Source organism: Trachypithecus francoisi, unplaced genomic scaffold (assembly GCF_009764315.1).
Source record: "Trachypithecus francoisi isolate TF-2019V2 unplaced genomic scaffold, Tfra_2.0 Lachesis_group14, whole genome shotgun sequence".
In the NCBI taxonomy this organism is placed as follows: domain Eukaryota; kingdom Metazoa; phylum Chordata; class Mammalia; order Primates; family Cercopithecidae; genus Trachypithecus; species Trachypithecus francoisi.
Genome location: NW_022681459.1, coordinates 60,362,282 through 60,387,894, shown reverse-complemented (window position 1 = coordinate 60,387,894; position 25,613 = coordinate 60,362,282). Strand labels below are relative to the sequence as shown.

Below are 25,613 nucleotides of genomic sequence, written 5' to 3'. Positions count from 1 at the left end.
GGCGGAGGTTGCAGTGAGCTGAGATTACACCACTGCACTCCAGCCTGGGCGACAGGGCGAGACTGTCTCAAACAAACAAAAACCCTAGATGGAATAGCCTACTCTACATACACCTAGGCTACAAACCTGTACTGCATGTTACTGAATACTGTAGGCAATTGTAACACAATGGCATTTGTGCATCTACACATAGGAAAAGTACAGTAAAAACACAGTATTATAATCTCATGGGACCACTGTCATTTATGTGACCTGTCATTGACCAAAAACACTGAATGCACGACTGTGAAAAAGCACTGCGTAAAATTCCACCAACCAAAAATACAAAACTGCTTCAGGGGTGGTAATAAGAACACTGGAGTAAGCTGGGAGAAATGACCAGCCCAGGATGCACAGAACAGGTCCAACTGGCCAAGGTGGCTCCCAGGTTCCCCCTGGTGTGCTTCTTGCTGGAGCAGGGGTATATGGGTCCAAGCTGGCAAAGAGGGGATCTACCCAGTTATTTGCACCTTGGAAGATTTCTCAAGCTGAGGTATTAGGCTCCCAAGGGACTTATCTTTATAAGATAGTTAAGTAGAAGAGGCAAGTGAGGGGGCAGTGGCTTGAGTCACCAATACCAATCCTGCATGTGCCAAGGGTTACTAGAAACCCTGATTCTCCAACAGTGATTCTCAGTTGGGGGTGATTTTACTGCCGGGAGCATTTAACAAGGCCTGGAAACATTTTCTCATTGGGGGGGCTGCTACTGCCACCTAGTGGGTAGAGGCCAGTGATGCTACTAAACATCCTACAACACACAGCACAGTCCCCACAAATTAACCAACCCCAAATGTCAACAGCACAGAGGTTGAGAAAGCCAGTTCCAGTGATAGCAATGCTCCAGTTAAGTCTGTATGACGTTTTGAACTGCCAAGGCAGGAAATACCTGGTAGGAGGAGACAGTTCTTCCATAGCCTTCTGGTAAAAAAGTCTAAGCTAAGTGGCCAGGCGTGGTGGCTCACACCTGTAATCCCAGTGCTTTGCGGGGCTGAGATGGGTGGATTACCCGATGTCAGGAGTTCAAGACCAGCCTAGTCAACATGGTGAAACCCCGTCTCTACTAAAAATACAAAATTTGCCGGGCGTGGTCGTGCATGCCTGTAATCCCAGCTACTTGGGAGGCTGAGGCGGGAGAATCACTTGAAGCCAGGAGGCAGAGGTTGCGGTGAGCTGAGATCGTGCCATTGCACTCTAGCCTAGGCAACAAGAGTGAATCTCTTTCACAAAGAAGGAAAAAAAATGTCTAAGCAGCTATCACCACTCTAGTAATACTAAATATGTCTTCTTTCCAATTTTAGCCGGATACTTACTAAGAATCAGGCACTGCCATTCTGTCATCAAAATGGAATAGATTTCTTTATTAGGATGCTCACAAGAATGGAGAACACATGAACTAGCACTCTCCTCATGTGACAGAGAGTACATCTAACCCACAGGGTGGCAGGACACAGGGGAAGGGCTCTCAGAGCTGGTGCCAAGTGTCCACCAAAGAAAGTCCCATTCACCAGAGAGAGGTTGTTTCCTTGGACTCCATCATCTCTGTTCCAGCTACCAGCCAGGTCTCCATGATCTTCCTGGAATCCTTCATGCCAGCACCAGTTCATGCTCTCTGACCTTGTCCCTCCCGACTCTTTCAAGACCCAGGTCAACTGCCCCATGGCTCACTCACCCAGGCCGCCTCTGGAATCCTGCAGCACATCTCTTTGGTATGCTGCTGCCCTGCCACCCTCAAGGCCATGGTTGGGGGTAGGGGGAGAACATCAACATCACATTACCAAAAGCAAACAGCAGGGGTACATGAGTCAATGACACTTGGACATAGCCAAACAACCTCACAGAACACATGCTTCCTCCCCCAAATGATACATAATCGCCCAAGTGCAAAGGAAACCCCTTGATCACTTTAACACATACGAATGATTCTGTGTGCCAGGCACAGGGATACTTAATGAATGGTGTTTAATTCCACCACACTTTGCACACAATAGGAAGCTAGTGGCTGAAACCTGGAACCGGATCTCTATCCTGGCTCCATCAGCTTTCTCCTGGCTCTTTCTGCCTTTCAACAGTGCCACCACACTGCTTCTAACTGCTCTGAACATTTGTTCCAAAAAGGAAGGATAAAAGGATGAAGGATGGCAGAGGGAGGGAGGAAGGGAAGGGGGAAAACAACCCTATAAAACACAACAAAAACAACACAAAAATCCAGAAACAAGATTTAGTGCTACAACATTTTATAACAATAGAGAGTAGCTGAAAATATTACATGCTAACACAGACAATATGATACACGACCTCAGGGGGCCAGGGAGCACGTGGCAGAAGCCATAGGTTTAGACTAAGAGCCTTTCAATGGACTGCTGAATGGATTGGATCTGCTGTTTCAGCTGCGAGCCCTCTTTGATGGTGACAGAACAGGCGATGACAGGCCTGGAGACCCCACAGGCTCTTCCCAGGGCCTGCTTGGAGCGTACAAACACGTAGGGCACGTTCTTGTCTTCACACAGCAGTGGGAGGTGCAGAATGATCTCCAGTGGCTCGGCGTCTGCAGCCATCACGATGAACTCAGAGATGCCCCTGTTGAGGGTTTTGGTGGCTGTGGAGAGAAGGGCGTGAAGCTAATAGGTAATGTGGGCTTGGGCAGGGCAGCCACAACAAACTGGGAAGAATGCCTAGGCACACACAACTGTGTGTGTCCTAGACCGGCCCTGGGATGTGATAAAGGATTCAAACATCAGTCAGTCATACACAATGGCCTTTTCTCAAGGTCTACATTAAACCCACCACTTATCCTCCAAACACGTCCTGAATCTGACCTTTTTTTTTTTTTTTGAGATGGAGTCTTGTTCTGTCTCACAGCTGGAGTGCAGTGGTGCGATCTTGGCTCACTTCAACCTCCGCCTCGCGGGTTTAAGTGATTCTCCTGCCTCAGCCTCCCAAGTAGCTGGGATTACAGGCACGTGCCCCTAATTTTTGTATTTTCAGTAGAGACAGGGTTTTACCATGTTGTCCAGGCTGGTCTCGAACTCCTCACCTCAAGTGATCCACCTACCTCGGCCTCCCAAAGTGCTGAGATTACAGGTATGAGCCACTGTGCCCAGCCTAATCTGGTAACCTTTTTTTTTTTTTTGAGACGGAGTCTCGCTCTATCCACCAGGCTGGGGTGCAGTGGCGCTATCTCAGCTCACTGCAAGCTCCGCCTCCCGGGTTCACGCCATTCTCCTGCCTCAGCCTCCCGAGTAGCTGGGACTACAGGCGCCCGCCACGGCGCCCGGCTTTTTTTTTGTATTTTTAGTAGAGACCGGGTTTCACCGTGGTCTCGATCTCCTGACCTTGTGATCCACCCGCCTCGGCCTCCCAAAGTGCTGGGATTACAGACGTGAGCCACCGCGCCCGGCCTTTTTTTTTTTTTTTTTTAGATGGAGTCTCGCACTGTCGCCTGGGCTGGAGTGCAGTGGCACAATCTTGGCTCACTGCAACCTCTGCCTCCCAGGTTCAAGTGATTCTCCTACCTCAGTCTCCCAATAGCTGGGATTATAGGCGCCGCCACCACACCCAGCTGATTTTTTGTTTCACTATGTTGGCCAGGCTGGTGTCAAATTCTTGACCTTGTGATCCACCCACCTTGGCCTCCCAAAGTGCTGGGATTACAGGCGTGAGCTACCGTGCCTGGCCCTGACCACTTCTTTCTACTCCTCTGCTATACTTGTCCAAGTCACCATCATCTCTTGCCTTGTCAACTGCAAGAGCTTCCACAAACCCCCACCAGCAAGTAGTAGTTTATTAATAAATTAGTACTTCTCAAGGTATCACTGACTGAGAGTCAGAGTTTTACTATCTCAATCTGCCATAATCAATACTTCTAGAAAGCTCACCCCACACGGGACTCACCATGCACGTTCAACACCCCACAGCACCGTTTCAGATGCGTACTCTCCTGATTGCTTGCCTCTGTGGCTCAGTGCGAATACTCTGCATTCGTGCTGGAGTACTGGAGAAGGGCACACAACTCTAGAGCTACACTGCCTGAGTACAAATGCTGGCACTCATTCTTGTTACACAAATGACCTTGAGCAAGGTGTTTAACTTCCTTACTTTTATCATCTATAAAATAACTCTACCTAATAGGATTCTATCTAATAAAACAATAATTACCTAATTCTTCTTAACCTAATTCTAATTACCTAATAATTCTACCTAATAGGATTCCTGAAAGGATTAAACAAGTTAATAAGAATGAGGCTAGGCGTGGTGGCTCACACCTGTAATCCTAGCACTTTGGGAGGCTGAGGCAGGTAGATCGCCTGAATTCAGAGTTTGAGACCAGCCTGGGCAACATGGCAAAACCCCATCTCTACTAAAAATATAAAAAATTAGCCAGGTGTGGTGGCATACACCTGTTGCTCCAGCTACCTGGGAGGCTGAGGTAGGAGGATCACCTAAACCCAGGAGGTTGTGGTTGCAGTGAGCCATGATCAATGCCAATGGACTCCAGCCTGGGCTACAGAGACCCTATCTCAAAATAAATAAATAAATAAATAAATAAAATAAACAATAATAATACCTGACACACGGTAAATGCAAAGCATGTTCATTTCTATTGATACTACTATAGTTTATTCACCCTACAAAAGTCATAGGAGTGACTCTTTTACAGTGGCCTGCACTGTCTCATGTGATCTCCTAGTACCTCTCATCCCCTCACTTAGTTCCAGCCACACACTAGCCTCCTTAGAGTCCCTCAAGCATGCCTTTGCACCATGCCCAAAAACGTTTCTTTCCAACACCATCTATTCAGTTCTCTGCTCAAACTTCAGCTCCTCAGAAAGACCTTCTCTGAATACTCCATCTAAAAAGACCCACCACTGCCATTCCTATCTCCCTTCTCTACTTTATTCTCTTTTACAGCATTCTTTACCACCAGTCATAAAACCTATGTCTTTCTCCACCGGAATGTACGCTCCAAGAAGGCAGAGACTTCGTCTTGTTCACTAATGCATCACCAGCATATATACATGTGCCCGGCACACAGCAGGCAATCAATAAATATGGCAAGAAAGAATACCTGACACTGAGGCAGAAGTATGGAAAATTGCTGCATCTCCCTCCCTGAACTCCTAGTAGGCATATGCTGAACTGAGTCGCTGAGACTGAGCATATCCATTCAAGGATCTGTGTGCCTAGCACCGTGCAAAGTATGGCAAGAGGAAATAAGGTTGCTCTGTGTCCATGAGACCTCATCTACCTGAGGTGTAAGAACTCACGTCCCTGCCCAGCCAAACTGACCCGAGTGCATCAAGTGAGAAGAGACACCTCCCAGGAGAGCTGGTGAGTCACCCTACAATGCCCCACTGGCCACTGCTCTACCAGGCACTGCAGTTACTGCAGTGTGACGAGCAGGGAGGAAAGAGCAGCACGATGAGACCCGGAGAGTCTACTTTATCTTCCTTCAGCAACACAGGTAAAAGCGATTATAATGGTTCTCCTAAATCTCAAACACGGTTCACAAAATCTCTAATGTTTCCATTAAAAATCTTCAACGACAAAAGAGCTCTACCACATCACACTACCGGCATCTGTTAAAATGAGAGTATTCTGGCGGGGTGTGGTAGCTCACGCCTGCTGTTATCCCAGCACTTTGGGAGGCCGAGGCAGGCAGATTGCCTGAGCTAAGGAGTTCAAGACCAGCCTGGGCGACAGAGTGACATTCTGTCTCCAAAAAAAAAAAAAAAACGCTGAGTAGCCAGGCGCAGTGGCTCATGCCTATAATCCCAGAACTCCCAGAACTTTGGGAGGCCGAGGCAGGCAGATCACTTGAAGTCAGGAGCTCGAGACCATGGTGAAATGTCGTCTCTACTTGAAAAAAATAAAAATAAAAATAAGGCTGGACACAGTGTTTCACGCCTGTAATCCCAGCAGCACTTTGGCAGGCCAAGGCAGTGGATCACCTGAGGTTAGGAGTTCGAGACCAGGCAGACCAACATAGTGAAACCCCATTTCTACTAAAAATACAAAATTAGCCGGACGTGGTGGTGCATGCCTGTAATCCCAGCCACTTGGGAGACTGAGGCAGGGGAATCACTTGAACCCGGGAAGCGTAGGTTGCAGTGAGCTGAGATCCATCCATTGCACTCCAGCCTGGGTAACAAGAGCGAAACTCTTAAATAAATAAATAAATAAAATTAAAAAAAAACGAACAAAGTGAGGGTATCCTATATTATCTCTGGGCAGAAGTATCATGCACACACAATTATTCCACTGAAAAACAGCTTTTTTTCTTTTTTACAAAGGGATGTGGTGCTCCCTTCGGTAGCACATATACTAAAATTGGAACAATAGAGAAGATTAGCATGACCCCTGCACAAGAATGACATGCAAATTCGTGAAATGTTCCGTGTTTTTGAATAATTGCATCCAAAAAAAAAAAAAAGGAGAGGGGTAGGGAATGTTTCTGGGAACCAAATGAAATTCATGAATGTTAAGTATCCATCATATAAGGGATGCTAAAAAGCATTAATATCCCTCTCCTTCTGATGGCTCTGGAGAGGTCATACAGCTGCTATACAAAGTCTCTACAACTGCTTTCAAATGGCTCAGCAAAAATAAAATTCATTTATAGAGTGAAAAAGAAGGTAAATATGGCAAAATGTTAATAACTGGGGGGTCTAAAAAAAATTCTTAGCCCATCAGCTTTAGCATCTAATGCCAAAGACCTCCTACTGGTTGTAGTCAAAAGCAGCTAGCCCTCCTCCTCCCAAATTGGAAATCTAGACCAGAGGCCCCACATGGAAACAGGTGCCTTTAACATTCCCCCAGAGCACCCTGTGGCTGCCTTACCCTCATTGGCTCCTTTCCGAAGCTGCTTATAGTTACATGACTGCTGAACGAGATCCAGTAGTTTCTTGGTGAGGTGGGCATCGGCAAGGGGATAGGCCTTCGGATTCACATCGGCCTCAGTCTATGGGGGAAATAAAAATATCAGTCAAATTGAGCCAGAAGTTTTCCTACCTGAGTCACAAAATACTAATCAACAATTGAGACACAGCGGGCAGGTGCCCTGCTCCCCAACCCTCAAACACACAAAACACCAGGTAGTTAACAATGGCCTTTCCACTCCTACCTTCAAAAAAAAGGAAATACAGTATTAGGAATTACACAGTTCAATAAAGTATACTAAAGCTCGTATACTTTTGTCTTTCTTCAGCCAAATGTTTCATAATATTACAGCAAATGGATTACAAATGGGCTCCCATGGCTCAGCATCCATTTGAGTCCATGGGTAATCCATTTCTGTTTTTTAGACAGAATCTCGCTCTGTTGCCCATGCTGGAGTGCAGTGGTGTGATTTCAGCTCACTGCAACCTCTGCCTCCCAGGTTCAAATGATTCTTGAGCCTCAGTCTCCCAAGTAGCTGGGACTACAGGCGTGCACCATTATACCCGGCTAATTTTTGTATTTTTTGTGGAGACAGGGTTTCACCATGTTGGCCAGGCTGGTCTTGAACTCCTGGCTCATGCCTATAATCACAGCACTCTGGGAGGCCGAGGCGGGTGAATCACCTGAAGTCAGGAGTCCATGGGTAATCTTTAAATTTGAATTTCCATATTCCACTGGAATTTACTGAATCAATAAGATATAATTTACAGTAAATGTAGCACTACATTCTACATTTACATTCTACAGTAAATGTAGAATGGAAAGTTCTCTTTCCATTCCCCATTCTATATGCATATCTTCTGTTCAAACCCCTGGTTTCCAACACACCAAAGTATTTCCCCACCTACTCTACAATACACACAAAATGGTTCCAAAATTGCTACATCAATATACCACCTCTACCAACAAACTGACCAAAGTCAAAATTTATTTTTGTTCTTAGGATATACCCTATTAAAGTCATCCAGTGACAGGACTTTGTTCAAAAGTTATTCAAATTAAAATTTTCCTTGTGGTTAGCAATTTGGTATACAAGTAGGTTTCTTTCGTTTGTAGTCAGCTTGCTTTAAATTTTATTTTTCAAATATGTAAAATATCTTCATGGTTTAAAAGTCAAAACTATGCCAGTGATAGCAACTCAATGTTTTGACAACTGGGAAAGGGAAACAATCATCCTCTGTGCCTTTCCTAAATGCTGTATTAGGAGGTAACCAGATGAGAAGTACCTCTTGTATCACTATTCCGCCTAATAAAGAGGGAATGGTACACTTAAATATCACCAACTTGCAACCCTTATTAACTAATTAATGGCATTTGCAGTTATGTTAAAAATCCTTACTTTATAAATACATACTGTAACACTTATGGATAAAATGATGTCATTGAGATCTGTGTCAAAATAACCCATGTAGGGGCCGAGCGCGGTGTCTCACGCCTGTAGTCCTAGTTATTCGAGAGGCTGACGCAGAATAGCTTGAACCCAGGAGGCGGAGGATGCTGTGAGCCGAGATGGCGCCACTGCACTCCAGCGTGGGCGACAGAGTGAGACTCCGTCTCAATAAATAAACATACATCCATGTAGGGAGCAAATTGGGTGAGTGGCCTTCCTTTTCCGCTCCTTCCATCTCATTCCCACTGCTCCAGTTAACCATTTCATTACTTTCATCTCTCTCTCTTCTTTTTTTACAAACACATATTTATGTACAAGGATATATTCATATTATAACGCAGGTGCGGCCCCGCATGTCGCCATCGAGTGTAAGGTGCGAATTGCTAGTGACTTGCTGCGGCTACCACCTAACCTCGGCCTTGGAGGCTAGACACAGGGTGGACAGCAGTCGCTGGAGACGGAGACGGCCAGGTTGGGCCACTCATCTATAGCGCCTGTCTCTGTGGTCTCCTGCCCGACACCGCGCGCCTGCCTTTTTCTCCTTCAATTTTTTTACAGCTTTTCGGACACAGCTGGACCACGCTTGCGGCACCGCGGCTCTCGGGAGGTGACCCGTGGGTAGGGGCCCAGTAGGAACACTCACCATAGCGTCTGTCTTGGTAGTCTCTCGCTGGACACCGCGAGGACACCACGCCTGTTGGTCTGGATGGTCTGCTGCCCCGCACCGCAAGGACACGGATGCCCCGCCCCCAGGAGCAGGAAGTGACGTCCCTGCCGCCAGCGGAAGTGACGTCCAGGGCCAGCCTGTACACCAGGACTCCCTGTCTTCTACCTAACTCGTTATCTTAGGCGAACCTTTCCTGGTCCCAGGACAACTACGAGAAATTAGGTGAAGGATGGAGGAGTTCTCTAAAGGAAGGTGGTTGGGGGAGGTCGAGGGAAGACCTCCATATTATTTTTCTCTTCCTCAAACATTTATTTAGAGACGTAGTCTCCCTCTGTCGCCTAGGTTGGAGTGCAGTGGCGCAATCTCGGCTCACTGCAACCTCAGCCTCCTGAGTACCTGGGATTACAGGTGGCCGCCATCACGGCCAGCTAATTTTTGTATTGTTGGTAGAGACGAGGTTTCACCACTTTGGCCAGGCTGGTCTCGAACTCCTGATCTCACGTCATCTGCCTGCGTCATCCTCCCAAAGTGCTGGGATTACAAGCGTGAGCCGCCACACCTGGCCATCCTTTCTTTTTAATGTCTATAGAGCGTGTCTCCTTCATATGTTACTCACTTAAACCTTTTCTTTTTAGAGACAGGGTCTCTCTCTGCCACCCAGGCTGGAGTGCTGTAGTGGCATCTTGGCTCACTGCAACCTCCTCCGGGGTTCAAGCAATTCCCCGGCCCCAGCCTTCAGAGTAGCTGGTACTACAGGCACGCACAACCACACCCGGCTGATTTTTTTGTATTTTTAGTGGAGACGGTGTTTCACCATGTTGGCCAGGCTGGTCTCCCAACTGCTGACCTCAAGTGATCCGCTTGTCTTGGCCTCCCAAAGTGTTGGGATTACAGGCGTGAGCCACCACGCCTGGCCTTATTTTTTTGATTAGTCTTTCTGAAGGGGACTTTCCTGGGCTCAAGTGGTCCTCCTGCCTCAGACTCCCAAGTAGCTGGGACTACATGCATGCATCACCACGTCTGACTCATTTTTTAATTTTAGAGGCACTGTCTCATTATGTTGCCTACGCTGGTCTTGAACTCCTGGCCTCAAACAATTTTCCTGCCTGGGCCTCCCAAAGTACTGGAATTACAGGCGTGAGCCACTGTGCCCAGCCCATTTATATATTTTTAATCTTTCACTATTATATAAATGCTATAATGTCTAATCTCATACCTATACCTAATGTGTTATATCTATGTTTCATTCAATATCTCTGTAAGATAAACTCCCAGAAGTGGGATTAATGAGTCAAAAGATATAATATGCATTTGTAACTTTTATATCTATTCCAAACTGACCCTATACAGGGTTTAACAACTTGCACACCCGCCAGCAATGCATGACAGTGACAAATTCCCCAAAACTTTGACAACAGTGTCAAACTGAACTAGCTTCGTTGCCTAGGGTAAATCTCTGGAGTTTGTTGTCTCGTGCCAAGAAAATTTAGGGCACGGACACACAGGAGTTTAGGAGCAAGGTTTTTTTTTTTTTTTTTTTTTGAGATGGAGTCTTGCTCTCTTGCCCAGGCTGGAGTGTGGAAGTGCGATCGCGGCTTACTGCCACCTCTGTCTCCTGGGTTCAAGCAATTCTCCTACCTCAGCCCCCACCAGTAGCTGGAATTACAGGTGCACACCACCATGATGGGCTAATTTTTATATTTTTTAGTAGAGACTGGGTCTTGCCATGTTGGCCAGACTGGTCTTAAACTCCTGACCTCAGGTGATCCACCTGCCTCAACCTCCCAAAGTGTTGGGATTACAGGCATGAGCCACTGCACCTCGCCAGGAGCAGAGGTTTAATAGGCAAAATAAAAAGAAAGAACAGTTCTCTCTGGTGAGAAAGAGGGGCATCAGAAAGGAAGAGACCCAGCAGTATGCTCTACTTTCTATTTCAGCAATTTCTCCTTTTGTTTTTTTCTTTCCTTCTACTTTCTTTAGGGTTATTTTGTCTTTGTGTGTTTTTCCTACCTTTTTAGCCCCTTTCTCCGTAGCGTTAGCATCTTAGGCTCCAAGTGATACTTTCATTATATCCTTTCATTTGTTTCTTCCCCCCCTGCCCTTGTCACTTATGCTCTGGTATGTGGTATTTTCATTATTGTTCTGTTCCATTTTTGAATTCCTACTACAATGTCTTTTTTTTTTGAGACGGAGTCTCGCTCTTTCGCCCAGGCTGGAGTGCAGTGGCGAGATCTCAGCTCACTGCAAGCTCTGCCTCCTGGGTTCACGCCATTCTCCTGCCTCAGCCTCCTAGGTAGCTGGGACTACAGGCCCCCCCCACCATGCCCGGCTAATTTTTTGTATTTTTTCTTAGTAGAGATGGGGTTTCACCATGTTAGTCAGGATGGTCTCCATCTCCTGACCTCGTGATCCGCCCGCCTTGGCCTCCCAAGTGCTGGGATTACAGGCATGAGCCACCGTGCCCTGCCTCCTACAACAATTAAAAATCTGATAGTTTATATTTTTCATTTCAAAATACTTTGTTACTAATTTTTAACTTATTTCCATTTGGGTAGGGCAAAAATGGTATGTAATATTAACAATGTTAAAATTTGCAAGGCTTGCTTTATGGCCAATTTTCAAAAATGTTCCATGTTTGAAAAATGTATTCTGAACTGGCTGCAGTGGCTCAGGTCTATATTCCCACCAACTTGGGAAACTGAGGCTGGGGACTGATTGAGGCCAGAAGTTTGAGACCAGCCTGGGCAACACAGTGAGACCCCCAACTCTACAAATATTTAAAAACTTAGCTAGGGCAGTCTAGGCACTGTGGCTCACACCTGTAATCCCAGCACTTTGGGAGGCCATGGTGGATGGCTCTCCACGAGTTCAAGACCAGCCTGGACCACATGGTGAAACCCCATCTCTACTAAAAATACAAAAATTATCCGGGCGTGGTGGCAGGCACCTGTAATCCCAGCTACTTGGAGGCTGAGGTAGGAGAATGGCTTGAACCCGGGAAGTGGAGGTTGCAGTAGGCTGAGATCCCGCCACTTCACTTCAGCCTGGGTGAAAGAGTGGAACTCCACTCAAAAAAAAAAAAAAAGAATTACCTTTTTGTTGTTGAGACCAGGTCTCACTCTGTCACTGAGGCCAGAGTGCAGTGGCATGACAATAGCTCACTGCAGCCTCGACCTTCAGGGCTCAAGTGATCCTCCTGCCTCAGCCTCCTCAGTAACTGGGACTACAAGTGTGGGCCACCACTCCTGGCTAATTTTATTTTATTTTATTTTTTATTTTTTGAGATGGAGTTTTGCTCTTGTTGCCCAGGCTGGAGTGCAATGGCACAATCTCAGCTCACCACAAGTTCCGCCTCCCGGGTTCCAGAGATTCTTCTGCCTCAGCGTCCCGAGGAGCTGGGATTACAGGCATACGCCACCATGCCAGGCTAAATTTTGTATTATTAGTAGAGACAGGGTTTTGCTGTGTTGGCCAGGCTGGTCTCCAACTCCTGACCTTGTGATCCGCCCACCTCGGCCTCCCAAAGTGCTGAGATTACAGGCGTGAGCCACCGCACCCGGCCAACTCCTGGCTAATTAAAAAAAAAAAAAAATTGTTTAGGCTGGGTGCGGTGGCTCACGCCTGTAATCCCAGCTCTTTGGGAGGCCGAGGCAGGCAGATCACTTGAGGTCAGGAGTTTGAGACCAGCCTGACCAACAAGGCAAAACCCTGTCTCTATTAAAAAACAAAAACAAAAAATAGCTGGGCGTGGTGGTGCGTGCCTGTAATCCCAGCTACTTGGGAGGCTGAGACAGGAGAATCGCTTGAACCTGGGAGACAGAGGTTTCAGTGAGTCGAGATCCACCTGCCTCGGCCTCCCAAAGTGCTGGGATTAAAAGTGTGAGCCACCACATCCAGCCATACAAATATGTTTTATTTGATACTACAGTAGGGATTTTATTTTTTTTTTGAGACAGAGTCTTGCTTTGTCACCCAGGCTGTAGTGCAGTGGCATGATGTCGGCTCACTGCAACCACTGCCTCCCCGGATATAGTGATTCTTCTGCCTCAGCCTCCTAAGTAGCTGGGATTACAGGCACGCACCACCATGCCCGCCTAATTTTTGTATTTTTAGTAGAGATGGGGTTTCACCATGTTGGTCAGGCTGGTCTTGAACTCTTGACCTCATGATCCGCCCACCTCGGCCTCCCAAAGTGCTGGGATTACAGGTGTGAGCCACCGTGCCTGGCTGGAAAGTTTGGTTAATAATTTATCACCTTTTATTTTATTTATTTATATTTTTTGAGACGGAGTCTCACACTGTCACCCGGGCTGGAGTGCAGTGGCGCGATCTTGGCTCACTGCAACCTCTGCCTCCCAGGTTCAAGTGATTCTCCTTGCCTCAGCCTCCCAAGTAGCTGGGATTACAGGTGCCCGCCACCACGCCTGGCTAATTTTTTTGTATTTTTAGTAGACAGGGTTTCACTATGTTGGCCAGGCTGGTCTTGAACTCCTGACCCCATAATCCACCCACCTCAGCCTCCCAAAGTGCTGGGATTACAGGCATGAGCCACTGTGCCTGGCCCTGTCCCACATTTTAAAATAGATATACTTAAAAATATTACGTGGAACCCCCAAAGTACATACAACTATGATATGTCAATTTAAACAAACTTTTAAAATTGCTGTTGTTTCCAACAACCCATTCTCTGGAAATCAGGATCCTCAACTCTCAATAAATATCAAATTCATAAAAGAGGAAAACTTCAGGAATCTGAACAGCCATCAAATACCTAAATGTTTCACTATTAGTAAACAAAAAAGTTAAACTCAATTTTAAAACCAAACTACCTAGCTTATAAACACTAATTGAAACTTGCTTAGGGTGTATTTATTCACCTTTCAATTTCTTCAGAGGTTAAATAAATTAATGAACGATATCATACCACCAGCCAACCTAAATCCCTACCTAGCGCGATCAGTTTGGTTTCCCTGTACACCAGACAGCCAAAACTTGCAAGGTTTTGATTGGACAACAAATACTGCGCGTGCTCACTCTGTGCCAACCATGAGGACTAGATGTTTAACATGCTTTATTTCATCTGATCCTCACAACATCCTCATGCACTGTCATCCCCATATTACAGTTGAGGAAAACTGCGAAGTTCAACCTGAGACCATCCGATTCCAAAACGTTTCAGGGAACTGCATAAAAGCGAACACTGAGTTTGAAAGCTTCGAGTTCTAGGCTCAGCCAGGTACTAAGCTTCAAAATGCACGGGAGGAGGTTTAGGGGGAGTGCTACCGCCGGGATCCAAGCTCCGCTGGAAGGATTAACTATAGAAGTTACAGTGCTTTGCAAATTCTTCCCTCCTCACCAAGTGCCAACCAAAACGACTACGCCAGGACACACGTTTTAGAACTTTCCCTATATGTTTAAAAGTCAGAGACGACCAAGAGTTTAGAGACGCCGCACGTGGTGCTACCAGACTTCTGGGTTTTGAAGCCACCACCTTGCGGGAGAAGCCCTTCCTGCGCTCCAGGAAGTCGCGCTCACTTCATGTTCCCCACAGCCCCCAAATGCCAAAGTCTCCTCTAGTTCCCTGGCGCGTGTGACTCGGGGCGAGCACTAGGCGCACACCCACAGGAGATCTCCTGGATCCCAGCAACCGGGGTGGGGTGAGGTAGGGTGGGTAGGGGAGGTTGATCCGAATCCCAGGGTCCCACGCCATCGTAGATTTCGTACGAAAAGAAACAAGGGAAAAAAATGTTGGAGCCAAGTTTTCTTCACTCAACTTTTTGCCCTCTCCCACGTGGGCTGGTCTCTTTCTCCCGCTGGGCCATGCCCCCTCCGCTCGCCGCAGACCTTCTGCCACGCAAACAGACCGTGCGGCAAAGCACCACAGCAGCGGGGATCCAGAGGTTTCCTGAGTTCTAACCTCGGGCCAGGCTGTTGGGAACCCGCGGCTGCTGGAGTTCTAACTCAGGGCCCAGCGGTTAAGACCCAACGCCGGCGGATGAGAGGGCGCAGGGTCTAAGCCTTCATCTAACAGGCGAGGGAGTGAACGCAACCCCGAGTCTCCTGCTTCCCGGTCCCTTGGCCGGCGCACGCACTCACCATGGCTGCTGTTCCGCGGGCTCAGCACTCCTAGGGGAGCACAGCCGACTTTTGAGCAGCGTTCGCCTCCACCGGAAAAACTCACAGAAGCAGCAGCGGAAGTAGCCCCGCGCGGCAGGAAGCAAAGATGACGCTACGCAAGCGAGCTAGCGTGCCCCGCCCCCTACGGGGCACTAGCGCGGAAACTGGCTCTGCGTTGATGAAGGAAGGTACTTTGGCGTTCTTATGAGCTGTCCAGTACAAATTATTGGCAGAAACAATTAATTAAAGATTAAAAAAAAACCCACCAGTCGGTCGCAGTGGCTTATGCCTGTAATCCTAGCACTTTGGGAGGCCGAGGCGGGCGGATCACTTGAGGACAAGAGTTCAAGACCAGCCTGGCCAACATGGAGAAACCCTGTCTCTACTGAAAATACAAAAATTAGCCAGGCGTGGTGGCGGGCGCCTGCAAACCCAGCTACTTGGGAGGCTGAAGCAGGAGAATCGCTTGAACCCCGGAGGTGGAGGCTGCAGTGAGCTGAGATCATGCTACTGCACTCCAGCACTCCTGCTGGGGCGACAGAGCGAGACTCAAAGACCAAAAAAAAAAAAAAGGAAGGCCGGGCGCGGTGGCTCACGCTTGTGATCCCAGCACTTTGGGAAGCTGAGACGAGTGGATCACTTGAGGTTGAGAGTTCAAGAGCAGCCTGACCAACACGGAGAAACCCCTGTCTCTACTAAAAATACAAAATTAGCCAGGCGTGGTGGCGCATGCCTGTAATCCCAGCTACTCGGCAGGTTGAGGAGGGAGAATCGCTTGAACCTGGGAGGCGGAAGTTGCAGTGAGCAGAGATTGTGCCATTGCACTCCAGCCCGGGCAACAAGAGCAAAACTCGGTCTGAAAAAAAAAAAAAATTCAGCCACTAAACGGTTAAGTCCTGGCTCATTATGATTGGCTGATGTCCCTGCCTGCTCAGATATTTATTTTGAATAGAACCTTTGGGTAAAAGAGTCTTCAGGGTAGCATTTATTTTCCCACCAACACTGATCCTAAGATGGGAAAAGTAATTCCCCCACGGGAAATCAGGATACTGCAAGCAACGAGAAACGGATGCTGAATGGTTAAACAATAATACATGTATTCAATACAGTGTTTATTAAATGTTTGATAGTAGACAGAAGGACAGGCAGATCCAAGTATCTCATAGGAAGAAAGAAATCCAGCAGACCGCAGGTTATATCACCCCATCACACATTCAGGGAACTCAATCTCTTCATTCCAGAGGATGGGGTTGTTTAAAACAAGTTCTTCCTCTTAATTACTTTTGAGCAATTCCCCAATACTGTCCTTACCTGCACCAAGAGCATGCTAGCCAACCCTGGCACCAGGGTCAGAGTTGAGGATGGGGCATCAGCCCGCTTTGTGAGGTGGCCTCAGTGACAGGGGTGCTATGAGGTGGCAGCTATCCTACTGCAGCTGGCTGCATCAGATGTGCCAGGCCTGCCCCCTAGCTCCCAACACCATCTGCCTGACCTAAACTTTGCCATGTTGTTGTCACTGTTGGGTGCCTGTGCCGTGGTGGGGCCATTCCATGGCCCTGAGTGGGAGCCAGTGCAGGGCCTGCTTTCCCAGGATCACAGCTGCAGGGACCCTCAGTGCTGTGGCAACCTGCTTGTCCTCTGCCTCTTTCTGGTCTGGCAGGTCCGGCACTATTGGCACCAGGTCACCAGGACCCGCTTCAGCACAAGGAATGACATCAAGGTGAGTAGGCCCCATACACTTTCACCCTCCTTCCCTCAGCACCATGATTGTCTCTGTCACTTGTTACAAGGACCTTGTTTTATGGCTGATGTACCAGAAATGAATCAGAGGGAAACTCAGGCTGCTCGGGGAGAGCACTGGCCAAGCCCCAAACCCAGGAGTCACCCTGAGCTCCTCTCTTTCCCTCACTCCACACATTCAATCCATCTGCAAGTCCCAGGGGCTATACTTGCAAATTGTATCTCAAATCTGATCACTTCTCCCAACCACACCACACCTTCCTGGGCAGAGACACCATCATGTCTCACTTGGACCATAGCAACAGCCTTCTGCCCGATTCTTGCTGCTTCTCTTATCCAACCACAGCCTATCCTCCATACAGTCACCAGAAATGGACTTCTCCTTTCTCTCTCTCTTTTTTTTTTTTCTGAGACAGAGTCTCACACTGTTGCCTGGGCTGGTGTGCAGTGGTGTGATCTTGGTTCGCTGCAACCTCTGCCTCCCTGGTTCAAGTGATTCTCCTGCCTCAGCCTCCTGAGTACCTAGGATTACAGGCACCTGACACCACATCCAGCTTTTTTTTTTTTTTTTGTATTTTTAGTAGAGACAGGGTTTCACTATGTTGGCCAAGCTGGTCTCAAGTTCCTGACCTCGTGATCTGCCTGCCTCGGCCTCCCAAAGTGCTGGGATTACAGGCATGAGCTACTGCGCCTGGCCTCTTTTTTCTCTCTTAAAAAAAAAAAAATTGGCCCAAGGATAATACACACACACAAATTACAAGTATGTAGATCATAAATTTTCACAAATTGAATACATCAGTTTGTAGCATGCAGATTAAGAAACAAATAATTACCAGCAGCCCAGAAGTTTGCAGTCACAACTCTGCGGATTTCCTTTTCTTTCTTTCTTTTTTTTTTTTGAGACGGAGTTTTGCTCTTGTTGCCCAGGCTGGAGTGCAGTGGTGCGATCTCGGCCTACCTCAACCTCCGCCTCCCAAGTTCAAGCAATTCTCCTGCCTCAGCCTCCCGAGTAGCTGGGATTACAGGCATGCACCACCACACCCAGCTAATTTTGTATTTTTAGTAGAGATAAGGTTTCTCCATGTTAGTCATGCTGGTCTCAAACTCCCATCCTCATGTGATCCGCCTGCCTTGGCTTCCAAAAGTGCTGGGATTATAGGAATGAGCCACCGCTCCCAGCCAACTCTGCAGATTTCTTTCTTTCTTTTTTTTTTCTTTCTTTCTTCTTTTTTTTTTTTGAGATGGAGTCTTGCTCTGTGGTCCAGGCTAAAGTCCAGTGGTGCGATCTTGGCTCACAGCAACCTCTGCCTCCCAGGTTCAAGCAATTCTCCTGCCTCAACCTCCCTAGTAGCTGGGATTACAGGCACGTGCCACCACGCACAGCTGATTTTTGTATTTTTAGTAGACACAGGGTTTCACCATGTTGGCCCGGCTGGTCTCAAACTCCTGACCTCAAGTGATCCACCCACCTTCGCCTCCCAAAGTGTTGGGATTACAGGCGTGAGACACCACGCCTGGCCGACTCTGTGGATTTTTTTTTTTTTTTTTTCAGATGGAGTCTTGCTCTGTCACCCAGGCTGGACTGCAGTGGCATGATCTTGGCTCACTGCAACTTCCACCTCCCGAGTTCAAGCAATTCTTGTACCTCAGCCTCCTGAGTAGCTGGGATTACAGGCATGCACCACGATGGTCGGCTAATTTTTGTATTTTTAGTAGAGATGGGGTTTCGCCATGTTGGCTAGGCTGGTCTGGAACTCCTGACCTCAAGTGATCCACTCATCTTGGCCTCCCAAAGTGCTGGGATTACAGACGTAAGTCACCATGCCCTGCCATCAGAACAAACTTTTAGAAACAGAACATAGCACTTAGCTGCTCAAAACCCTGCAGTGGCTCCTATACTTATATTATTCGTCAAACTCAGAATAAAATTCACATTCCTAATCACAACTCTAAGGACCAGCGTAATCTGTCCTGTGTTTGTCTCCAATCTTATCCCCCAGTGCTCTCCTCGTTACTGGTTCCATTCTGGCTACACGGTCTTCTTTGCTGTTCCTGTACATGTAATTTTGTTCCATCCTCAAGCCTTTGTAGTTAATGTCTCCTCTGCCTACAACGCTCTTTCTTCAGATGTCACTTGGTTTACCCTTTACTTCATTCAGGTCTTCAGTCAAATGTCACTTCCTCCAAGAAGCCTTCCCTGACTATTCTGGCTGTGTGAATTATGCAAATTATTATGTGTTCAAGGATTTTGCTTCTCTGTTCTCACCTACAGGTGCCACTGCAGAAACGGGCAGTGCCCTCCATGAGGTGCGAAACTGTCTTCGAGCTGACTCCTGAATTCTTCAGTCCTGGAAAGTCCAGGGGCCTAGGTTCTCAACAACGGGCACAAAGGCAGAGATGGGGATACTGGAGGAGCCTCCAGGAATCATGGGCCCAGAACCTGCTCTCTCTACAGCACCCATGTCCAGGACCACCTTCAGGTGTCCACACCTACTCTCAGCCCATCTTTTGTACCACCTCCAATTCAAACACCTGTCTACTGCCTCAGGATAGTTCCTGGAAAGCATGGCAGGTGCCTTGGTGTCTCCGTGATGGTCAGACTCGCCCTGCCTTAGATATGTGTCAAGAGATGGAGCAGCTATTGCTTCACTCACAGGAAAGGTTGGTGTCACTGGAGTCTGTCATCAGCATGAGGTCTCACCCCAACTCGATGACCTTCACCACCTCTCTTCCAAACTTACTTTCAGCTCAGAGGCTGCAGTTCTGTCCCAGAGAGCTCCTGTCTGATCCTTCCCGCCAAACACTGAGAATGTGCACTTGGAAGTCTTGGGACTGTCCACCAGAGGCCTGGGAACCAGGGGTTAAAAACCAGACAGCAGGCAGAGAGGATAGTAGAGAGACCCAGGCTCCAAGGTGGATGAACCAGACAGGGAGCAGACGGGAGGATGCTTCAGAAATCCAGGCATCTGGGGAGCAGTTCTCAGTAGATTTTGGAATGGAGGGTGATGCAGAGACTAAAGTGTTGGAGTGTGCAAACCAGAGACTAGTAATAAGTGAAACTGATGGCGAGATCTTGACACCAGGGTGGGACAACCAGGACCAGATGGGAGTTGAGAGTAGAACCAACATTCAGGAACTAGGGAATAGAAACCAGAGGGAGGCTGGAGGTAAGAATCCCCCCGAAACCCAGGCACATATGGGAGAGAACCAAGAACAGTTAAGATGTAAAATTGATGCAGAGACCCAAACACCTGAGTGGGAGAACCAGGATAAGAATGGAAGTGAGGATGCTGTGGAGACCCAGACATTTGAGAGGAAGGACAAGAAAGAGGCCGGAGGGGAGGATGGGGAAGAGATCCAGGTTCAAGGATTGGGGAAGCAAGGCCAGACTGGAGATGAGAATGGTGAGGAGACCCAGACACCACAGTGGGAGAAACAAGATCAGATGAAAGGTGAGGCTAATGTGGAAATTCAGACAGAAGAGGGCAGAAACAAGGACCAGGTTGGAGGTCAGGATGCTGCACAAACCCAGTCATGTGGGAAGGAGAACGTGGGAGAAGTAAAAAAAGCGAATAGTGTAGAGACCCAGGCCTTGGATTGGGGAAAACAGGAATGTACTGGAAATGGGAATGTTACAGAGATCCAGACACCAAGGTGGGAGAAGCATGATCAAGGTAGAAGTAAGAAAGCTAAGAAGACCAAAGTATCTGGGGGAGAGAACCAGAAACAATTAAGTCATGAAATTCAAGTGTGGTGGGGGAAATAAGGGCCTGAGAAGAGGTGAAGATGCTAAGGAAACCCAGATAGCTACCAAGAAGCAGCTCAGGGAGATAAGAGAGAAGGATTGGGTGGTAATCCAGGCACTATGGTGGGGAAACCAGAAACAAGTAGCAAGTGAAATTCATAGAGAATTTGAGATACTATGTTGGGAGAATCAGAACTGGACTGGAGGTGAACATAGAGCAGAAAGTCAGGCAGCAGAGAAGAGAGACCAGAGAAAGGATGGAGATGAGGTTGGCACAAATATCCTGGCACCCAAGACTGAGATCCAGGAACAATTAAAAGGTGAAACTGATGTGGAGACGCAGAGCAATGAGCCACTTAAAGAAGATGGTACATACATTCAGTCACTAGGTAGGAGAGAGGTTAAAGATGAGGATGATAAAGAGACCCAGGAACTTGGGGGAAAAAATCAGGGTCAGTTAGGAAATGAATTTAGTGGAAACATTCACATACCAAAAGCGAAGAATCAGGAACATATTAGAGGCAAAGATGGTGCACGTACCCAGACACGTGCGTCAGGGAACTGGGACAAATTAACAAGTCAAATTGATGGAGAAATGCATTCAGCAGAATGGAAGAAAGATGAGCAGATTGGAGGTGAGAATGGGACAGAAATTCAGATACAAGGGAAGAGAAACCTGAGAGAAGTTGGAGGTGAGGATGGTGTAAAGACTTGGGCGCCTGGGAAAGAAACCCAGGGTCAGTTTAGAAGTGATCTTGGTAGGAAGATCCTTTTATCAGAGTGGAAGAGCCAGCAGCAGATGGGAAGTGAGAATGGAACAGAAATTCAGGCTCCAGTGGAGAGAAACCAGAGAGAACCTGGAGGCGAGGATGGTGTAAAGACTCAGAGATCTAAGAGAGAGAACGAGGACCAGTTAGATGGTGAGATTGGAGGGAGTCATTCACCAGGGAGGAGGAACTGGGAGCTGACTGGAAAGAATGTTGCAGAAAATCAAGCATCAGAGAAGAGAAACCAGAGAGAGGTTGGAAACAAGGATGGTAGAATGATCTGGAGGCTTAGGGGAAAAAACTGGAGGCTTAGAGCAAAGAACCAGAGACTGTTAAAAAGTAAAGGTAATGGAAAGACCTGTTTATCAGTGTGGAAGAACCAGGAACAGGGTGGAGGTGGGAATGATAAAGAAATTCCAATACAAGGGAAGAGAAACCTGAGAGGGACCACAAGTGATGATGGTACAGAGACCCAGGCTCCTGCAGGAGATGACCAGGGACAGTTAAGAGGTGAAATTGATAAAGAGATCCAAGTACAAGGGCAAGGAAATAATAATGAGGGTGGAGGTGAGGACGTTGCAGAACTCCAGGATATAGGAAGCCAGAGAAAGTGCACAGATGAGGATGTTGGAGGGCCTCAGGCACCAAGGGGAGGAAACAAGGATCTGGTCAGAGGAGAGGATGCTGTGAGAGACAGTCTCCAAGTCGACTGTTCTGGGAATGAGAGGCCCACAGGCAGGAAGCACAGCTTACCATGGCCTCCAGCCTTCACTGGCTATGGACATGGGACCCTGGAACAGGAACAGGCAGTGGCTGTGAATGGTTTCACCTCTGCCCCCTGTCCTGAGACGAATCCTTTCCCCCACAGGGGTGAAGTCTTCCTGCTGGTGGATGGGGATGGAGAGCATCTGGCCAGCCAAGGCACAACCCCTGCCAGGGATCATAGAGTGGGCATCAGTCCAGCCTCCCAGCAGGCCCAACCTGAAACCTGGAGAAGACGACAAAGGGACAAAGGGGTGGATCCAGAGAAGGCCCCCAGCCTGACTCGGCAGCCCCAAAACCCTCTGTCTCTGACTGCTCCCTTGGGCATGCCCTCTGCCTGCCCCTGTCTCCCGTGTGGCCCAGCCCCGGAAGCTGCCATCGCTCTGGAGGGTGCTCCCACTGCCCTCACTGTCCTGCCCAAGGGGACAGGCCTCAAGAAGAGCAAACGACTGCTCCTGGAGTCCCTCATGCGGAGGAGGATTGCACACCTGAAGTGGGGTCTTCCCCGGCGGATCCTGGAGTCCTATTTCCTGTTTCACTTCTTAGGATCTTGCTCATTGACCCTTGCTGGGGCGAGGCTCCCTGGACTGAACACAGGCCAGCAGCTCCAAGCGCAGCAGGAAGGGTATTGTGAGGCCCAGGGCTCCTCACCAGGCCTTAAGTCCCCAGAGAGGTTCCAGAGGGTTCTGCGCCCAGACAGAAAAAGCTCAAAACTTCCTACACAAGCCAGAGCTCTGGAGAGCAACAGACTGCACAGATCAGAGCCCATGGGCATTTCCATCCAGCCTGAAAGGGCCATGAGAGTCAGGCCACCTGGGGGCGCCAGAGAACTACAGAAGATCCAGGAAGCACCTGCTAGGACCAAGCTCCAGTCTCCCAGGATCCTCAGGCCGGCAGCAGAGTCCAGGAGCTGGTGTGGCCTACAAAGGGTGGGAGAGCCTCCCAGTGAGAACAGCAGGGGCAGGAAAATGATCAGGTCAAAGGTCTCCCAGGTGGCAGAAAGGGCTCCCAGTAGAATGAGGACCTCATCCTCCAGGGCAGACCTCGCCCACTGGAAGAAGGAATGTACATCCTGGGAGCCCTCTAAGCCCCCCAAGCCCCCCAGACTCAAATGCCAGCAGACCACATACAGAAGAGGAAGCCTGGAATCTACAGGGTGCAGAGGGGCTGGGCAGCAGCCTTCCTACCATCGTGCAGAACCTGTCAGCTTCAAAGGGAGGCTCCACTCTGCGGTGGCAAAGCTGAGCCTGACCCTTCTGAACAAGATGTCCTGGTCCCCACAGCTCGCCAAGTGCCAGCACTTGGCCCCTAACGTGAGCCTGAGGGAACCTGATTCTACTCTGCTTCCCAATGTGGGTGATCCACGTGCAGGGGAGGACAGCATCGGAGACCACACTGCTTCACAGAGGGATCTTCAGCCGCAAGGTCACTGCTGTACTGGGGCCACCCTTCCTAAGACAGAGAGTCCCCAGGGCCAGGGAGCACCTGGGAACCCAAATGGGGCTCCACAGAATACACCAGCCTCCAAAAAGTTTAGTATTATGAAGCATCTGAGTTTTTTTCTCTTCCAGCATGGCTTTAAAAAGCAGACTCAGGCCCAGAGTCCTCAGGACACATCAGAAAAGCTTTGACAGTGTGCTGATCCCCGCAAAACCTCTAATAAATTGGTCATTTGGGTCCTGTGGTGTTCTGATTTCTCTAGCACATTTTCCAAGCGCCCCCTTTTGGGGTTTAGGATACTTTGTGGGTGGGGTAGAAGCCACTTCCACTCTGTGGTTGTGAAGGTTTAGGGAATGTGGATCAACCCAGGGTTATCTCCGAAACACCTCCCCTCCCAGCTCCTCACAGTACAGTCCACTGAGGTTCTGTCCTGCCCTGTCCCCAGGCTAATCCTGATTGAGGCAGGATACTCCAAAACCTTCAGCTGCTTATGGGGAGGGGTGGTCCTCTGCATGGGACACTTTTTTTTTTTTGAGATGGAGTCTCCCTCTGTGGCCCAAGCTGGAGTGCAGTGGTTTGATCTTGGCTCACTGTAACCTTCACCCCCCAGATTCAAGTGATTCTCCTGCCTCAGCCTCCCAAGTAGCTGGGATTATAGTCATGAGCCACCACGCCTGGCTAATTTTTGTATTTTTAGTAGGGGGGGGTTTTGCCATGTTGCCCAGGCTGATCTCGAACTTCTTTCTCTATTTTTTTTTTTTACTTCTATTTTTATTTTTTGGTCTCAAGATTCTATTTATTTTTGAGATGGAGTCTTCCTCTGTCACCCAGGCTGGAGTGCAGTGGCGCGATCTAGACTCACTGCAACCTCCACTTCCCAGGGTCAAGTGATTCTCCTGCCTCAGCCTCCTGAGTAGCTGGGATTACAGGTTCCCACCACCGGCTAAATTTTCTATTTTTAGTAGAGACAGGGGTTCTGCCTTGTTGACCAGGCTAGTCTCAAACTCCTGACCTTAGGTGATCTGCCCACCTTGGCCTCCCAAAGTGCTGTGATAACAGGCATGAGCCAACATACTTAGCCTCTAATTGCTTTTAGAAACAACTCCTTGAGATTGCTTATTTTCCTTTTTTTTTTTTTTTTTTTTTTTGATGGAGTCTTCCTCTGTCGCCCAGGCTGGAGTGCAGTAGCGCAATCTCAGCTCACTGCAACCTCTGCCTCCCAGGTTCAAGCAATTCCCCGCCTCAGCCTCCCAAGTAGCTGGGATTACAGGCACATGCCACCACACCCAGCTAATTTTTTGTATTTTAGTATAGATGGGGTTTCACCATGTTGGGGAACATGGTCTTGAGCTCCTGACCTTGTGATCTGCCTGACTCAGCTTCCCAAAGTGCTGGGATTACAGGCATGAGCCACTGCGCCTGGCCTTCACTTTTAAAAAATAGTAGAAATATGCTGGGCGCAGTGGCTCAAGCCTGTAATCCCAGCACTTTGGGAGGCTGAGACGGGCGGATCCCGAGGTCAGGACATCGAGACCATTCTGGCTAACATGTTGAAACCCCGTCTCTACTAAAAAAAAAAAAAATACAAAAAACTAGCCAGGCCGGGTGGCGGGCGCCTGTAGTCCCAGCTACTCTGGAGGCTGAGGCAGGAGAATGGTGTAAAGCCGGAAGGCGGAGCGTGCAGTGAGCTGTGATCCAGCCACTGCTCTCCAGCCTGGGCGACAGAGCAAGACTCCGTCTCAAAAAATAAACAAATAAAAAATAAATAAAAAATAGTAGAAATAGCTTCCTTTCCTTCCTTTTTCAAGACAAATGTCCCCTACTTTATAATTGCTTTTCAACTTTGGGTGTGGTAAAGACATTCCTGCAGGGTTCTAAGCACAAACTGCTTTTGGCTTAGTTAAACATGATCCAGAGCCCTTGTGTCCACCCAACTTGCCCTGAGGAGCTGCTGCTTGCCTGAGACTGCAGCGTCCTGGGTCTGCGCAGGCGCACTCCACACCGACGCAG

General features: G+C 48.4%; 2 protein-coding genes and 1 non-coding gene across 4 annotated transcripts; 2 read left to right on the top strand and 1 right to left on the bottom strand.

Moving 5' to 3' along the window:
* Positions 1-1,371: 1,371 nt before the first annotated feature.
* On the bottom strand, positions 1,372-15,314 carry SNU13 (small nuclear ribonucleoprotein 13). 2 transcript variants are annotated; one of them, XM_033233796.1, is made up of 3 exons: positions 15,129-15,314; positions 6,877-6,997; positions 1,372-2,635 (listed from the first exon to the last, which is right to left on the bottom strand). In XM_033233796.1, exons 1-3 carry the CDS (start codon positions 15,129-15,131, stop codon positions 2,373-2,375), a joined length of 387 nt encoding a protein of 128 aa, XP_033089687.1. In that variant the 5' UTR covers positions 15,132-15,314; the 3' UTR covers positions 1,372-2,372. The 2 variants fall into 2 exon arrangements, with proteins under 2 accessions (XP_033089687.1, XP_033089688.1); XM_033233797.1 differs by lacking the exon at positions 15,129-15,314 and adding an exon at positions 9,009-9,270.
* Positions 6,337-6,441, top strand: LOC117096815. The gene has a single exon (XR_004442651.1). It is a non-coding gene; the product is annotated as a U6 spliceosomal RNA (small nuclear RNA).
* Positions 15,315-16,530: 1,216 nt separating the features above from the next.
* On the top strand, positions 16,531-23,840 carry LOC117096405. Its single transcript, XM_033233795.1, is given in 3 exon segments — positions 16,531-16,869; positions 19,162-20,646; positions 20,648-23,840. Coding segments are annotated over 3 exon segments (4,848 nt in total). The 5' UTR covers positions 16,531-16,653; the 3' UTR covers positions 23,795-23,840.
* The last annotated feature ends 1,773 nt before the right edge of the window (positions 23,841-25,613 follow it).

Bases quoted from the DNA above. Each gene is read 5' to 3' on its own strand.
- SNU13 (XM_033233796.1), bottom strand. The intron at 2,636-6,876 runs GTAAGGCAGCCA...TTCTCTCCACAG, and splicing joins TCGGAAAGGAGCCAATGAGG to CCACCAAAACCCTCAACAGG.